Below are 18,823 nucleotides of genomic sequence, written 5' to 3' on the forward strand. Positions count from 1 at the left end.
GCAGAGGATGTGGAGCAACTGATCTGTTTGAAGGGGATGCAAAATGGTACAGTCACTTTGGAAAAAGTTTTTAAAAAATAAAACATACATTTATCAGATGACCCAACGGTCCCATTCTTAGGCATTTATCCAAGATAAATGAAAACTAAGGTCATGCAAAAACTTGCAAGCATTACCCACTAACAGCTTTGCTCGTAACTGCCCCAAAGTGGAAACAAACCAAAAGTCCTTTAACAGGTGATTGGATAAACAATTTAATGAAATTCACACAAAGGAACACAACTCAGCAATAGAGAAGGATTAAACGACTGACAGACACAACCACATGGATAAACCTCAAATGGATTCCATTTATATCACATCCTGGAAAAGACAAAACTACAGGGACAGCAAACAAGGGCTGACTCCGAGGGGCACATGGGCCTTCTGGGGACTGAGAGAAAACTGTTCTGTGTCGTGTGGTTACATAACTGTGTTCGCTAAAACAGCCACACACCAAAACAGATAAACTTTACTGCATGTAACTGTACTTCAAGTTTAAAAAAGAATTCTAACCCTCACCTTATGCACAAAAATTAGCTAGAAATGAATCATAGACCTACACTTACGAGCTAAAACTATTAAACTTCTAGAAGTAAACATAAGAAAATGAGAAAATCTTTATGATCTTCAGGTAGGCCAAGACTCCTTATGTGATCAAAAAAAAAGAATAAACCATTAACAAACTCTGATCAATTGGCCTTTATCAAAATTACAAATTTCTGTCCTTTGAAATACAAGAAAATGAAAAGGAAGCCATGGACTAGGAGAAAATATTATATATATATATGAAAAAGAACTTTGTCCAGAATATATAACTCAATAAAAAGAACCCAATACAAAGGCAAAACACTTGAACAGATGTTTCACAAAACAAGATATACAAACAACCACGAGGTATATGAAAAGATGTTCAAAGTCAGTAGTCACTGGGAAATTTGAATCTCCATGGCCTAACAACAAAACCACATCAGGATGGCCAAAGTTAAAAGAATTGACGGTAGAGAGCAGCAATGAGGATGGGTCTCATCTGTTGCTGGTGGGAGTGTAAAACGGCAGCTGAAACTGGTAGTTGCTCAGAAAACTACAAACTCAACACATATGTGACCCTAACCTGATTCCAAGATAATCACCAAAGAGAAATGACTGCATGTTGACAAAGACACAACAAATGCTCGTGAAAGCTTTATTCTTAGCAGTGAAAGACTGGACACAACAAGCGATTGGAGAAACAGATCAAGGTGTGTCCATACAACAGACTCCTGCTTGGCAACAGAAAGAAACTTAGACAGGTAACCACAGGAATGGCTCTCAAAAACATACTCATTGAAAGAAGGTAGAGAAAGAGTATCCATTGTATGATTCTACTTAAGCGAATTTCAGAACAAGAAAAGCTAATTGATAGTACTGGAAGGCAGACCACTGTTTGCCTGGGAGTGGCGTGAGGTCTGGGTGGCGTGAGGTCTGGGGAACTACGGGGGATGATGACTGCTTCCCATTCTGACTGCAGCAGTGGTTTACACAAGTGAATGAATCTACCAAAATCCACACCTAACTTTACACTGAAAATGGATACTTTATCACACACAAATTATACCTCAACAAAATTTGGCTTCTTTTTTATTAATGTATAGTTGATGTATGACATGACAGATGTTAGACATGTATAATACAGTGATTCACTATTTTAAAGGTAATGCTCCACTTACAGTTACTATAAAATACTGCCTATATTCCCCATCTTATACCTACTAGTGTGTACCTCTTAATCTCCCAACTCTATTTTGCCCCTCCCACTTCCCTCTCCCCACTGGTAACCACTAGTTTTTTCTCTGTATCTATGAGTTGACTTCTTTTTTGTTATATTTACTACTTTGTTGTATTTTTTAAGATTCCACATAGAAGCGATACATCATAGACTATTTGTCTTGGAGGATATTATGCTAACTGAAGTAGGAGAGAGGAAGACAAAACTTGATTTTTAAAAATGTACAACAAAAGGAAGATAATACATTGACTTTTTTTCACCAAGCAGGATAGGATGGTGACTATTAGGTTAAGTGACAGTAGGCAGTTCTCCTGGTCTGTTTCCTCACTGTAAAGTAGAAATAATAATAGTACCTACTTTAGAGATGGTTGTGAGGATTAAATGAAAATACATGTTGACTATCTGGTATGTAATAATAATGACAGTTATTGAGGTCTTATTACCTAACCACATATTCTAGACATTCATTTAATACTAGCCAACATTCTAATAATTATCTCTAATACATTAACTTGGCTAAGAAAATTATACACAGTAATAGTTACTGAAGCTAAATTTTCAAACTCACATAAAAAAATATCAATAAATAAAAACACACACACACACTCCTGCAGAAAATTCCTGTTTCAGTTATCATTCACTGCACAACAAACACCTAAAAACTTGGTGGCTTAAACCAACACCCATTTCATTTGCTCTGGATTCTACAAGCAAGGCTGGGCTTGGCTGGCTCCTCAGCGGGTGGGTGGCTGTGGGTGACTCCGTAGGGAGGGCTGGACCTTCTCCCTCCCCACGTGTCCTCTCCTGAGTGACCCCCCAAAACAACTGGAAGCTGCCGACTTCTTATGGCTTGAAGCCTGGCACTGGCTCATGGTCATCTCTGCAGCGTCCTGCTGGCCATGAGTGCTGCAGGGCCAAGACGTGAAGAAGTACCAGGAAGGGGCTTCTCTGGGAGCCACTGACAGAAGGACATGGATAAAGGGGACCAGGTCTGCAAACAGCAAGGACTGCGGAATCAGCCGGGGTTGTAAACGGGGATGGCAACCTGAGTGTATGTATCATCGCTAATAAAAGGGCTAGAATAACAATGAACTGTGTGAAAGCTTGTTTAACAATGTGTTCCTCACACAATACACAATATCAATTACATGCTTATTAAAGTACACACCCATTTTAGTTAAAAAAAAAAAAAAGTGTAGTTCTGTCAATAGTAGCATTGGTTATTGTTGCTTGAGGGGGCAGGGTGAGATGTATACATATCAGGGTCACCAAGGAAGCCTTTTGAAAAATACAAACCCTGACCTCACTGTTCACATTTTAAAAACAGTGTCTAAGGAATTCCGGTGTGTTCTGTATAAGTGCTCCCTGGAGTCTAACAGGCACACTCATCCCCACATCTCCAGCACACACAGGGTCATGTGAGGGCATGTGATGCAGATAATCCAGATTTTAATTGTTCACCAGAAGCTACAAGTGAGACACCATGTTAATGAGTTTACAAAACATTTTCACGTGAATTATCTCACTTGTTCCTATGAATTAAGCAGTATTCTTTCTCACACTTCCTTACTAATTTTCAAAAAATGCATGTTAGGAGAGAAAAAAATTAAGGTGCAATTATCACAACAAAGAGAATAAGTAAAACTGGTTCATAAAATTATTCATTCAAATGCTTACTGGGTGCTTACTATTGTCAAGTGAAGCTAATGCTAAAGAATCCGCCTGTCAATGCAGAAGACATGAGACATGGGTTTGATCCCTGGGTTGGAAAGATCCCTTGGAGAAGAAAATGGCAACCCACTCCAGTATTCCTGCCTGGAGAATCCCATGGACAAGGAGCCTGGCGGGTGCCAGTCCGTGGGGTCGCAGAGGGTCGGACACGACAGCACACAGAGCATACACGCTACCAGACACATGCCTCTGAGGGAACCAAGAGAAGTAAGTTTGTACTGAACACTGTAACATGAAGATCGGAGCTGCATAAATGAAGAATTCTGTTACCTGTCAGGGGCACTGAACTAAAAAGAAGAAAGGAAAGTGCTGCTGAGAAACGGCATGGAACTGCTTCCCTAAAGATTTCAAAAACAGGATATTCATCTCTATGGAATGATTTATAGATAAAGCCAAGTTGGAAAGCAAGGGAATAGAACCGAAAACTGCAGTCAATTAAGTGTTTGGCAACAATGAAGGATGAATTTTGCTAGATCTGTGGCCAAAACTGGGGAGAAGGTTGGGGGTCAGAGTGAGAAAGAGCTGGAGAAAAGCAAACAAGAGAAATTCCTAAATTATAACACAATCTTTTAACAACCACACGGAGCTTAAGACTGATTAAAACTAGTAATAACAAAAAAGTTAGGAAAATGAATTGAGACATGAAATAGAGCCTATTTATCCATCAGCATAAATGGTTATTGATACAGATTATTTCTTCAAAATTTCTTTAAATATCTGCATTGACCCCATGTCTTAACACCAATCAGGTCCTCATTATTTCTGAGCTACCTCCTGGAAATGAAGGCATCCCATACCAGAAAATGTTTTAAAAACACCAGCCAATGATTATTAGCGGCAGTGATATATCTGTTTACTGCAGCTCCCTCAGTAGGGAGTAGACTGAAGTTCCCCGGCAGCAGAGGTGAGGACTTCCCCAGCCTTGGGGACTCAGAACACAGTGCCTGGTCCATGGAAGGGACATAGCTGACTCAAGCATTTAATGAACATCTATTTGAATAACATGTGGTACACTTAACCTACACATTGTCCTCTTCAACCAGTCATTTCAGTAGTTCAATCTTTTGGGGGACTGAAATCCTCTGGGGAGCTGATAAAACCCTGGACTCTTTCCCCAGAAAATGTTCACATGGTCTCAGGCAAAACTCCTGAAGTCCAAGTTTAAGAACCACCACTTGAAGTGGGCACCAGAACTGAGAACAACTAAATGTGAAGTCTCACGAGTTCATGATGAGAACCGGTCACCTGAACTGCTCAGAAAATGAATCCAGGTCTCTCAGCCTGGATGTGCACAGGAGATTTCTTCTGAGAGGTAAACACAAGACTTCACACCTTTCCTTCAGCAGCTACCCCAGTGACGCTCTGCTCTAAACTTTTGCACAGCTCTCCCCCGCGGTCAGCTGCTCCTACTCCTGAGGGTACTCAGGGTCATGCTGCTGCTGCTGCTAAGTCGCGTCAGTCGTGTCCGACTCTGTGCGACCCAATAGACGGCAGCCCACCAGGCTCCGCCGTCTTTTGGATTCTCCAGGCAAGAACACTGGAGTGGGTTGCCATTTCCTTCTCCATTGCATGAAAGTGAAAAGTGAAAGTGAAGTCACTCAGTCATGTTCAACTCTTAGCGACCCCATGGACTGAAGCCTGCCAGGCTCCTCCGTCCATGGGATTTTCCAGGCAAAAGAGTACTGGAGTGGGGTGCCATTGCCTTCTCCAACTCAGGGTCATACTCACTTCTAATTTCTTGCCAGCAGATGGATTAGAGGGTTTGCTTCCCTGGTGGCTCAGATGGTAAAGAATCTGCCTGCAATGTGGGAGACTTGGGTTCGATCCCTGGCTTGGGAATATCTCCTGGAGAGGCAAATGGCGACCCATTCCAGTATTCTTGCCTGGAGAATCCCACGGACACAGAAGCCTGGTGGGCTACAGGGGGTCACAGGGAGTTGGATACTACTGAGTGCCTAAGCACAGCACAGATGGATTAGAAATCCCACAGAGCTTTCCCACTTCCATCCCTGCCATGGAGAGCCAGGTGGCGCTAGCGGTAAAGAACCCGACTGCCATGCTGGAGACGTAAGAGATGTGGGTTCGATCCTTGGGTCAGGAAGATGCCCCGGAGGAGGAAATGGCAACCCACGCCAGTATTCTTGCCTGGAGAATCCCATGGATTGAGGAGCCTGGCAGGCTGAGTCCATGGGGGTCACAAAGAGTCAGACACGACTGAAGCAACTTAGCACACACGTCCAGTCTGGCAAGGTCATTTTGAACCCTCCTCCATCCTGACTTCAGCCACCATGGTTGAATTTTGCCAGCTACGTTGTTTATTCACTCACCTAAATCATGAACAAGACTAAAAAGAACCTGTATTTATAAAATCTTCTCTTTAAAATAAATTCTGAAAGTGATTTAGTTTTGAAAACGAGCAAAATACTGGCCAGATGCATTTATACTCAAGACATACTAGTCCAAGAAAAGCATTTTCATGTCTTAAAACTGTATGAACTGTAAAAGCCAGTATTTTCATCTCCATGTTCACAAATTATCACTATGGCATCATGGAGCTAACATTCAACTTTGAACCTTGCAAAAAGTATGATCATAACACAGCTTGTTAAAATATTTATTTCTGTTTCAAAAGTCCCAGAGGAGTCTTTCTGCAAGCATGAAAGCACAACAAAAGGAAATATGGGGGAGGGGAGCAGGTAGGTAAGGGGGAACTTAATTCTATCATGGCTAGGACACCAACCAACCAAGGACACAGAGGAGTTAATTATATTGGTATCCTTAAATTGCCCTGCTCTCACTTGCCTACAAAACACAGTACAAGATTTTCAGCATTTCTGTTCTAAACTAACACCAATTTAGACTTCAAATTCTGATGCCCTATGTGGAACTCTCTTTTGTCAGAAGCCCAATATATATTTAAAACTATTAGAACACTAAAATAGCATCCCGGGACCTTTGTGTTTCAGATATTAAATTGTATTTCTAAATCAATCACGCAATTCATGCCAAAGGTACTCAACAGTCTGCATTCTGACAGTTATCAGTTTAAGACAGACTATGAGTACTCTAAGATTTAATTTGGTACTTCAAAATAAATTAGAACCAAGAATAAAGGTTCTCTCAACTGTGAGCACTAAAGATTTCATAATGCTTTATCTTGCACAATCACATCCCAGTTCAGTTCTAATCTATTCAAGTAAACCACCATGGCAATTCTTATTACTCTTTTGGGAGCTTCACTGGTACCAGGTTGAAAACCAAGAATTCACCCTAACTGCACAACCATCAGAGGCCAAGTCAACTGGCATTTAGACACCCTAACTCTCGCCAGGCTTTAGTAATTCACTGCGTAGCACACAGGAAAGCTGCCCTCCAGTTCCCCGCATAGCCAGCTCCCGCCTACCTTTCCAACCTCGCTTCCCCCTTCCCACCTCGCGAAGCTCAGCCACCCCCACTTCCTTCCTTCTCAGCATGCCAAGTTCTTTCCCGGCGGCTCACCAGCCTGGTCTCCTCGGATGCTGCAGGGCCTCTTCTGGAAGGCTCCTCTAAGACTGTGGTCACCGCACTCCTCTGAACAGCAGGGAGCAGCAGTCTAGCCAGATCCTGTGCACCATGGTTCTCCAAGTGCAGTCTGCACAACACTGGGGGTCCCCGGAGACACTCTCAGGGGCTCATAAGTCAAACTATTTCATAGTAAGTCCCCTACATACAAACTTTCAAAGATGAGAACATGCCCCTGAATGCCAGCTGCTGTACTGTACTTCTGTTACTACTGTACTTTTCAAGGTACTGTAAGAGTAAAAATGTTTTTTTGTTTTTTCTGTATTATTTGTGTGAAGAGTATTATAAACCTATTACAGAACAGTACTGTATAGCCAATTGTGTTAGTTGGGCACCTAGGCCAACTCTGTTGGACTTAAGAATGGACTTAAGGGGCTTCCCTGATAGCTCAGCTGGTCAAGAATCCGCTTGCGATGCAGGAGACCCTGGTTTGATTCCTGGGTCGGGAAGATCCCCTAGAGAAGGGAACAGCTACCCCCTCCAGCATTCTGGCCTGGAGAATTCCATGGACAGAAGAGTCTGGCGGGCCACAGTCAATGGGGTCGCAAAGAGTCGGACACAACTGAGAGACTTTCACACACACACAAGGATGTGCTCTCAGAATGGACCCTGCTCTTATGTAAGGACTCACTGTATAATCTGCCTTTTCCACTATGCTTTTATGTGCACTAATGGTGCAAAACCAATGGTGGTAAAACTGCTAGCTTGGTGCCCCTTAACACAAATCAAGACACTGGTCACAAACTGTAAAGGACAGTCACTGTATTCCTCACTACTATGCACGCATAGTAAAAAAGGAGAAAACAAAAAAAGGCCATTTTTACTTAACAGTGTCCTTGAGGAAGCAGTAAGAATAATTAATTTATTAAATCTTGACCTTTAACTCCATGCCTTTTGAATATTCTGCACACAGAATGGGGTGTCTGCATATAGTATGGCTGCTACATACTCAAGCATGGCATCACCTGGGAAAAAGCACTCATGTAAGGGTGTGGGAAGTGGTCTGAAACAAGCAACTTCATCGTGGGATGCCATCTTTACCTGTAAGAACGACCAACAAGCTATTGCTGTTGGAGATGCGGGTCTCTGGAAGACACCTTCTTGGAAATAAAAGAAATGAGACTCTCATTTCAAGAAAAACTGGTAGGATTTTGCCAACAATCAAACTTGAACTTTCAAGAGGAATTCTGGAAAATCTGCATCACTTAGGATGATCTTAACTACTTCCCAATATTTAATTTTTCTGAGAAGATGGGTGGTGATGTTACAAGATGTCATTTAAAGAAATAGTTGTATACTGAAATGTGTTGAAACGTGGCAAGATCTGCAAAAGAGTGAACCAGTATTTCCAATTGACTGGATCTTAATGAGTCAGATAACCATGATGGTATGATCACTCACCTAGAGCCAGACATCTTGGAGTGTGAAGTCAAGTGGACCTTAGGAAGCAATCACTACAAACAAAACTAGTGAAGGTGATGGAATTTCAGCTGAGCTATTTCACATCCTAAAAGATGATGTTGTTGAAGTGCTGCTCTCAACATGCCAGCAAATATGGAAAACTCAGCAGTGGCCACAGGACTGGAAACGGTCAGTTTTCAATCCAATCCCAAAGAAAGGCAATGCCGAAGTATGTTCAAACTACTCTACAATTGAGCTCATCTCGCACGCTAGCAAAGTAATGCTCAAAATTCTCCAAGCCAGGCTTCAAAAGTATGCGAACTGAGAACTTCCAGATGTTCAAGCTGGATTTAGAAAAGGCAGAGGAACCAGAGATCAAATTGCCAACATCCGTTGGATCACAGAAATAGAGAATTCCAGAAAAACATCTACTTCTGCTTTACTGACTATGCCAAAGCCTTTGACTTGTGATCACAACAAACTGGAAAATTCTTAAAGAGATGGGAATACCAGACCACCTTACCTGGCTTCTGAGAAATCTGTATGCAGGTCAAGAAGCAATAGTTAGAATTAAACATGGAACAACAGACCGGTTTCCAAATCAGGAAAGGAGTATGTCAAGGCTGTATATTGTCACCCTGTTTATTTAACTTATATGCAGAGAACATCATTTGAAATGCTGGGCTGGATGAAGCATAAGCTGGAATCAAGATTCCCAGGAGAAATATCAATGACTTCAGATATGCAGATGACACCACCCTTATGGCAGAAAGTGAAGAGGAACTAAAGAGCCTCTTGATGAAAGTGAAAGAGGAGGGTGAAAAAGCTGGCTTAAAATTCAACATTCAAAAAACAAAGATCCTGGCATCTGGTCCCACCACTTTATGGCAAATAGATGGGGGAACAATGGAAACAGAGAGAGACTTTTATTTTTGGGGCTCCAAAATCACTGCAGATGGTGACTGCAGCCATGAAATTAAAAGACGTCTGCTTCTTGGAAGAAAAGCTATGACCAACCTAGACAGCACATTAAAAGGCAGAGACACTACTTTGCCTACAAAGGTCTGTCTAGTCAAAGCTATGGTTTTTCCAGTGGTCATGTATGGGTGTGAGAGTTAGACCATAAAGAAGGGTGAACGCCAAAGCACTGATGCTTTTGAACTGTGGCACTGGAGAAGACTCTTGAGAGCCCCTTGGACTGCAAGGAGATCTAACCAGTCCATCCTAAAGGAAATCCATCCTGAAGATTCACTGGAAGGACTGATGCTGAAGCTGAAGCTCCAATACTTTGGCCACCTGATTTGAAGAGCTGACTCATTTGAAAAGACCCTGATGCTGGGAAAGATTGAAGGCAGGAGGAGCAGGGGACAACAGAGGACGAGATGGTTGGATGGCATCACTGACTTAATGGACAAGAGTTTGAGCAAGCTCCGGGAGATGGTGAAGAACAGAGAAGCCTGGTGTGCTACAGTCCATGGGGTAACAAAGAGTCGGACATGACTGAGCAACTGAACAACAATGTACCAGGTTCCCAAATCAGGTATGGGTAGAATATCCATGCAAAGTCCAGACAAGTCAATGGAGTTCAAAGGAACAGAGTAAAAAAAAAAATAAAAAACACTTCATATGATTTCAGATATTACAACTAACTTCTAAGAAACTACTAAGAACTTCTAAGAAACTACCACTTATGGAGTCTTCGTGTGTGTATGCGCGCTCAATTGTGTCCAACTCTTCACGACCCCATGGCCTATAGCCCACCAGGATCCTCAGTCCGTGGAATTTTCCAGGCAGGTTGTCATTTCCTACTCCAGGAGATCTACTCGACTCAGGGTTTGAACCCGTGTCTCCTGCACTGGCAGGCGAATTCATTACCACCGTGCCCCCTGGGAAGTCCGAGTATCAGAGAACAGCCACAACCACCCCAAAAAGTACTGTATTAGTAATTTAATGTAACAGTATTAAAATACTCCTCCGTTTCCCAAGTACCTATCTGGCAGGTTGGATTTCCCTTATATACTTTATTAAAGTTATATATTGCAATGGAAGGAACTCGGAAACAGATAAGCGAATTCAAGTGTTTTTTTAAACCAGGCATTGAAGAAACCTGCAAATTTGTAAAACAAAATCGCACTTGTGTTTTTTTGCAGAAATTGATAAGCCAGTCCTAAAATTCCTATGGAAATACGAGGGACTCAGAAGTTAATCTTGAAAAAGGATTAAGTTAGACAGTTCACACTTCCCTATTTTGAAACGTACGTTAAAACAACAGTAATGAAAAAAAACGTTAAAACAACAGTAATGAAAACAGCATGATACTGGCACAAGGACCACACACAGATCAAGGGGCAGTCCAGGGAAAGAAACCCTGTATTTATGGTCACTTGGGGTTCTTCTTTTTTGTGATTTATTATTTAATGTGAAATGAGTTTCTATTACCACCTTGTACCTCTTTTTTCAGAGGGCTTTCGTCTCCATTGCAAACAGTATTTCCATTTCGAGATGGATCACTTGGTTTTTGATAAGGACGTCTAGACAATCCAATGAAGAAAGAACAGTCTTTTAACAAAGGTGGTAGGACAACTTGGTATCTACATACAAAAGAATCAAGTTTTACTCCTATCTCCCACCACAAAATTTAGCTCTGAATAGATAATAGACCCAAAAGTAAGAGATAAAAATTTAAAACATTTAGAAGAAAACACAGTGGTAAATCTACATATTTTTGATTTAGGCAATGGTTTCTAAAATGTGACACCAAAAGTACAACTGACAATATAAAAATATAAATAAAATGGACTTTGTCAAAATTGAGGACTTTTTGCTTCAAAGGAAGGCCACCTTCAAGAAAGTGAAAAGAACCCACAGAATGGAAGAAATTATTTGCAAATTATATGTGACCCTTCACAAACTGATAAGGATGGCTGGTACAAGAAAGACAGATGAGCTAGTTAATTAGTGTTCAGTCACTAAAAGCATCTGACTCTTTGCAACCCCACGGACTGCAGCACGCCAGGCTTTCCTGTCCTCCACTATCTCCCAGAGCCTGCTCCAATTCATGTCCATGGGGCATAGTCAATGAAGCAGATGTTTTTCTGGAATTCCTTTGTTTTTTTTCTATGATCCAATGGATGTTAGCAATGGTTCCTCTACCTTTTTCAAACCCACCTTGAACATCTGGAAGTTCTTGGTTCACGTAATGCTGAAGCCCAGCTTGAAGGATTTTGAGCATTACCTTGCTAGCATGTGAAATGAGCGCGATTGTAGGGTAGTTTGAACATTCTTTGGATTGTCCTTCTTTGGGACTGGAATGAAAATTTGACCTTTTCCAGTCCTATGGCCACTGCTGAGTTTTCCAAATTTGCTGGCACTTTAACAGCACCATCTTTTAGGATTTGAAATAACTCAGCTGGAATTCCATCACCTCCACTAGCTTTGTTCATAGTGATGCTTCCTAAGGCCCACTTGACTTCACATTCCAGGATGTCTGGCTCCGAGCAAGTGACCACACCATCATAGTTATCCAGGTCATCAAGGCCTTTTTTGTATAGCTTTTTTGTGTATTCTTGCCACCTCTTCTTAATCTTTTCTGCCTCTGTTAGGTCCTTGATGTTTCTGTTCTTTATTTTCACATCAAATGTTCCCTTGGTATCATCAATTTTCTTGAAGAGATCTCTAGTCTTCCCATTCTATTGTTTTCCTCTATTTCTTTGCATTAAGAAGGCTTTCTTAACTCACCTTGCTATCTCTGGAACTCTGCATTTAGTTAATTATTAGAGAAGTGCAGATCAAATTTTCAATGAGGTATCACCCACACCCGTTAGAATGGACATCAAATCTACAAATAACAAATGCTGGAGAAGGTGTGGAGAAAAGGGAAGCTTCCTACACTGTTGGCAGGAATGGAAGCTGGTGCAATCAGTATGGAAAACAGTACGGAGGTTCCTTAAAAAACTAGAAAACAGGGCTGCCATATGATCCTGCAATCACACTCCTGGGCATATACCCCCAAAAGACAAAACCTCTAATTCAAAAAGATACATGCCCCCCAACGTTCATAGCAGCACTATTCACGACAGCGAAAACATGGGAGCAGTCCAAACGTTCACTGACAGATGAATAAAGAAGCTGTGATACATATATACAGAGTGGAATACTGCTCAGCCAAAAAAAGAATGAAATAATGGCACTTGCATGGATGGACCTAGATTATCATACTAAAGTTAAGCCAGACAAAGAAATACAAATACTCTAGGATATCACTTATATGTAGAATCTTAAATATGACACAAATGAAGTTATTTATGAAACAGAAACACACTTACAGACAAACTTACCATTAAAAAGGGGTAAAAGGGTGTGAGGAAGAGATAAATCATGAGTTTGGGATTAGCAGATGCAAACTATTACATATTCAATATAAAATACACAAGTTCCTACTTATAGCACCCCTGGGGAAGGAAATGGCAAACCCTTCCAGTATTATTGCCTTGAAAATCCCATGGACAGAGGAGCCTGGTGGCCTATGGTCCATAGGGTCAGAGTTGGATACAACTGAGCGCACACACACATACTATATAGCACGGGGACCTATATTCAATATCCTGTAATAAAACATAATGGAAAGAATATGAATATATAGGTATGTATAACACGATGTTTGCTATACACCAGAAACACAACATTGTAAGTCAACTATGGAAAGTGAAAGAAGTGAAGTCGCTCAGTTGTGTCTAACTCTGTGTGACCCCACAGACTGTAGCCCTTCAGGCTCCTCTGTCCATGCGAGTCTCCAGGCAAGAACACTAGAGGGGTTGGCATTCCCTTCTCCAGGGGATCTTCCCGACACAGGGATTGAATCCAGTTCTCCTGCATTGCAAGACTGGACCAGAGAAGCCCTGCAAGTCAGCTATACTTCAATAAAAAATTTAAAACAAAATTAAAAGATAATAAAAATATAAAAATTAAATAAAAAGATAGATGATTAGAAGTGTTGGTGAGGATGTGGAGAAACTGAAACCAATTTCAACTGTTAGCTGGAACCGTAAACGGGTTGAAAAAGTTTGATAGCTCTTCAAAATGTTAAAACATACAGTTACCATATGACCCAGCAATTGCAATTATACTCCTAGAAGTATACCCAAAAGAAGAGAAAAAATGTCTACACAAAAATTACACATACAAAATATATGTAACAGGAATGCTCGTAACAACATTATCTATATGAGCCCAAATGTAGAAACAGCCCACATGCCCATCAGTTAACAAACGTATAAGTAGAATGTGGTATATTCAAATAATGGATTATTATTTGGCAACCAAAAGGAATGAATTACTGATACCTGCTTCAACACGGATGAACCTTGAAAATATTTATGTTAAATGAAAAATGCTAAGCACGCAAGGCCATGTATAGGTGATTCCATTTATATGAAATGTCCAGAATAGGTAAATTTGTAGAAACAGGAAGATGATTAGTGATGCCAGGGGATGAGGTGAGGAGAAGTTGGGAGGGGACTGCTGCTGAGGACAGAGTTTCTTTTGGGGGGATGAAGGGAGGCACGGATTGCTGTAACTTGCAGGGACATCCCATTAACATTTGAGATAACAAAAAAAGCAGATTTACAGATATACAGAACTAATGTTTAGAAGTAGGGAGAGGCAACACAGGAGCAGGAGATTAAGAGATACAAACTATTATGTGCAAACTAAGCTCAGGCATATACTGTACAACCGGAGGAATATATAGGCAATATTTTATAGCAACTGTAAACAGAGAATAGCCTTTAAAATTGTGAACCACTCTACTGTACACCTGTAATTTATATAAATATTATACATCAACTATACTTAAAAAAAAAAAATCTAGGGACTTCCCTGGTAGTACAGAGGATAAGAATCAACCTGGCCAACGCAGGGGACACAGGTTCAATACCTAGCCTGGGAAGACTTAGCCATGGAGCAACTAAGTCCGCAAGTCATAACTACTGAAGCCCAAGCACCTAGAGCCTGTGGTCCACAAGAGAAGCCCCTGCTCACTGCGACCAGAGAAAATACACGCAGAGTGACAAAGACCCTGCACCGCCGAAAAAAGAAAAAGTCTACAGATACTGTATTAAGCTGGAAAGTCAAAGTTACAAACGCAAGCTCTGAATATTTCTTGTACAGAACAACGAATGGCACTGAGAGAAAAGTTAATTTCAAGCTTCAGCACAAGGTGGTCACTACAGGACTACCCCCACCCGCAAGTACACAACTTCGCAACGTTATTAAGCACGTGAACGTAACAATTTCACATACTAATACATTTTATACATGGCAAACAGTGTCTAACTTTACAATTCCTCAAAGCAATGTGTTAGAAAAGGATAGAGTAATTTAAAAATATACAGTAAATCAGCATACAATTGGATGGTATTCTATTGGGAACAAATTTAATATCTTTCCCTATGAAGTAGACAAATCAAAGGATGCATGTTCTTTACTACTTAAAACATTTTGACAAGGAGAGTAATAATTTGAGTTACTTTTACTGAAATGCCTTTTACCACACCACAGAATTTTTTCATGTTCTCTCTTAAGCTCTTTCATATTCCTTTGATCCCATCCTGTTTGTTAACCTCCAAGAGTAATATATGACAATCTTTTGATTGTTGTGGTCTAACAGTAAACTCGATTATCAAACCTCTCTGTAGAACACTCCAGTGAAAAATGTGCCAGATTTTATTTGAAGATAGTTGTTAACCTGACACTATAACTTTAGCCAGATTAAGTTTAGTTACCTCCTATCACAGGACTACTCATTCAGTTACCTTCTATCACGGGACTACTCATTTGTATTAGAACAATGGACGTCAGGGAGCTGGCACATTTGGCTACCACCAAAACAATTCATACAAAGCACTGCCTGCAAGCCAGCCTGCGCTACAGGTGACGTGTCCTTAAAAGCTTAACACTGTAAATAACAGGAAAAGTCCTTCAGGAAAAAAAAAAAAAGTTGTATAAATTATCTGAGAATTCTGTTTTTCTCACTGGTAAGTTTTTTCAGTGTTTTAAAAAAATACAAAATTTGAACACCAAGTAGTAAAACAGTCATTGCACTTAGTAGTTTCATCTGAAGGCAAACTTTTAAACTCACAATGACAAGTATTTTACGAGTCAAACTGGCATACAATATTTAGTCAAGAGAATATTCCAAGAAAGATGCTGTTTCTGGCTTAGACTTTTCCAACCACTCTTTTACCCCCAGTCAATATGAGACTACGGTTTAGCATCACAATAACACAACCTAGGAACACACATACTTAGATTTCTCTACCCTAGCATCATCGGCAAGCAGACATGTCAGTGAACTCAGAAGTCTGAGTAATTCTCTGAAGAGTGGCTAGGATGTGGAATTAGGGAACTATCTCCGTTTCTGATGCTGGCAAAACAAAAGAGCCCACAAACTACAAGAAGTCCTGGTTTCTAACAAAGGTAAACAACTGTAAAGTCAAATGCAAAGACTGGTAGTCAGTGAACCTGCGCAAAACACATTTCACTTTAATCATCACCACGTATGAAAATAAACACGGAGACAATGCAGCAGGGTTTAGCAATAGGAAGGCATAGAGACCAGGGACTGGACCTACGCTGGGTGCCCCTGGAGGCTAATCCAGCGCAGTATTTCATGAACAGTGGTTTAAAATAAACGTGAAGTGAAGGCAAATGGGTGACGTGTCACCTCTGGGTCTTCAAGAGGATGTGATCAGAAGGCAGGTAAGACACAACTGGTTTCAACTGGACCTAAAGAACTTCTTTAACAAACAGTGATAAAATGCTAGACTAGGTTACTGGCGACTGGAATCACCATCTCAAGAATTTCAAGGGGTAAATAAGCCAGGATGTTTGGGACATTCTCTTCCATTGAAAGCAGGCAGCCCAGGTAATTCATGTCACCTGTACTTGATTATTCAGACACTGGTACCTTTAACTGGTGGGCACTCTGAGGAGATAGAACTCATTTAAGAGACAGGATATGTCCCAGTCCCACTCTACACAATGCAGAGGAGGAAAAGAAAGAGAACAGAGAAGTAAAGGCTCTGTCCATAAAGGTGGGATGCGGTGGTTCCATATGGGCATTTAGGGCTGTTAGAGACTTGAAAAGCCTCCATCTGACACCCGGTGAGTTCCCAGCTGCAGTTGTTAAGACTGTCACCTATCCTTCCCTTCACTATTACCGCATCTCACAGGAGTTACCTCCATTGCTCCTGGAGCCCCTTATCTGTACACAAGAGTCTCTCAGCCTTTCATTTTGATATTCCCCCCGCCCCAAGCACTTTGACAAAGAGAGATGATAAAAGGATGAGTAAGCACGCTGCAGCTGATCTTGGTCAAAGAGCACAGACCCTGGCACCGACCGTGGAAAATGGGGGTGAAGAAGCAAGAAGGGAAAGCGAAGTCGGGGAGTTCGGCCAATGAGCAGGCAGTTACCAGCTTTCCTAGGGTAGTTTGTGTCACCTCCTTCTGCAGTCACCACAGACTCCGAACCCCTGCCCTCACCACCCCCACCCCACTGTGGTCAAGCGCGCCCTGTTCCTTGGGCAGCTACTTCTTAAAAACAACAGAGAAAGATAAAAGTAATTTTTCCAGACTTCCGGTTGTCAAAGACAATAAAAACCTCACCCTGAAGCATGGTTAAGTTCAACGGTTCTGTTTTCTCCCTCGTTCTCTGGCATCCCGTCCACCACCTCCCACCCCAGACCACCTCTGTTCGGGGTGGAAAAAGCGACTGCCACTCTCAGTTTCAAATATATGTCAACCTTTGGCGGGGGGTGGGGAGGAGTACTTTTGAATTATACTTCGACATTCTGGTTACAAGTATCTGACCTTATTCCCCCCTCCCAAGGAAAAAACAGGACACCAGGAGGTCAGAAATTTCCCTTTCTCTGCCTTCCTGCTTCGGTCGCTGGCAGCATCTCGGGGGGCTTCCGAAGCGGGAAGTGTGGGGGGGAACCTCTTTCGACTTCCTTCCTAGGAAACTGGTCCTCAGCAGCCAAACGTCCTTTAAGCTCCCGGGTTTTCTTTAAAATGTTGAAACTTCACAAGACAGAAAAATTACGGCTAAGGTGCCACGTCCTTTGTTGAAGCCCCACGGGTTTTAATTTGGGGCGGAAAAGGCCACCAGCAGCAATCACGGACTGCTCCCCGCGAGGAGGGGGGACAGGTGCGACTCCGGGGCTGTGGAGGGCCCTGCGGCGGACGGCGCGGCGGCCAGCCGGGCCGACCCGACCCGAGCGCCCGTCCTCCCGCGGCCTCCCACACGCGTCTCCCCCGCTGCCCCGCGGGCCCGGCCGCGCCGCCGGCCTCCGCTCCAAGATGGAGGTGGCGGCGGCGGGCGGCCGGTTACGAAACGCGCGGCCGCCACATGGCCGCGCCGGCCCCAAACTTGGCCGGGCCCCGGGCGAGGCCCGGGGCCCGGGAAGTGAGGAGGCCGCGCGGCACCCGCCACTCACCCACAGACCGGTAGCCCAGGATCGCGATCTTCCGGGACTTGGACTGCGGCATCTTGGCGGCCTCCTCAGCCCCGGGTCAACCACATCAACCGCAGCGGCGGCGGCGGCGGCTCCTGCGCTGCGATCGGCGGCGGCCGCGCCGGGGTACAGCGGCATCCAGGGGCGGGGCGGGGCGGGCGGGCGCGGCTGCCTCAGCTACTCGCTCGCGCGCCCAACCGCCCGGAACCGCCGCGCGGCCCCGCCCCCAAACACGTCCACGTGACCGCGCGACGCCGCAGGCGGCTCGCGTCACACCGCCCTCCTGCGGCCACCGCCCCCTCCCCCAAACGCACGGGGTGTGCGTCGGGCGGCGTTTTACTTTAAAGGGAAAAAGAGGGGACGCCGAAATGCCCCTGGAAAAGTCACGACTGAAACTCGCTGCGTCATGACCCGCCCACCGTCTTCCGCCGCTTTTTAATGACGCAAGCTCTCCCCGAGCGCTGATTGGACAGTTCCCATCCGCCCGCGCGCTGACGCGACGGAAACTCCTTCTCCCATTGGGGGGGCGGGCGGTGAAGAGGCGGGCCCGGAGGCGGGGGCTGCTTGGCCCGGGAGCTAAAAATAAACGCCGACTGGGAGCGCGCGGCTGGGCGCCCGAGAAGTTTGAAGGCTTTGAACTTCGGAGGGGGCTGGAGACGGGTGGGAGGGGCGGAGAGAAGCTACTTCCCCAGGGATTGGTTAGATCGCGGGGAGGGGGCGGGGAGACGCGTGGGAGGTGCGGTGATTGGTGGGCCGCTGAGCGGTCGGTGAACTCGCGCCCGCTGAGCCCTTAAAAGGCACGAGGCGCGTG

At 43.4% G+C, this 18,823-nt stretch overlaps 1 protein-coding gene across 1 annotated transcript in view; it reads right to left on the reverse strand.

Annotated features, from left to right (window-relative positions):
- The window catches only part of RHEB (Ras homolog, mTORC1 binding), a 54,619-nt gene extending 36,461 nt beyond the window's left edge, over nt 1–18,158 (reverse strand). The window contains exon 1 of the mRNA XM_081533497.1: nt 17,995–18,158. Within this exon, the coding sequence (XP_081389623.1) occupies nt 17,995–18,046 (52 nt within the window). The 5' untranslated portion in view covers nt 18,047–18,158. The remainder of the gene's footprint in view (nt 1–17,994) is intronic.
- Nucleotides 18,159–18,823: the final 665 nt, after the last annotated feature.

Source organism: Giraffa tippelskirchi, chromosome 10, assembly GCF_054371585.1.
Source record: "Giraffa tippelskirchi isolate mGirTip1 chromosome 10, T2T-mGirTip1v1.2.pri, whole genome shotgun sequence".
NCBI lineage: Eukaryota > Metazoa > Chordata > Mammalia > Artiodactyla > Giraffidae > Giraffa > Giraffa tippelskirchi.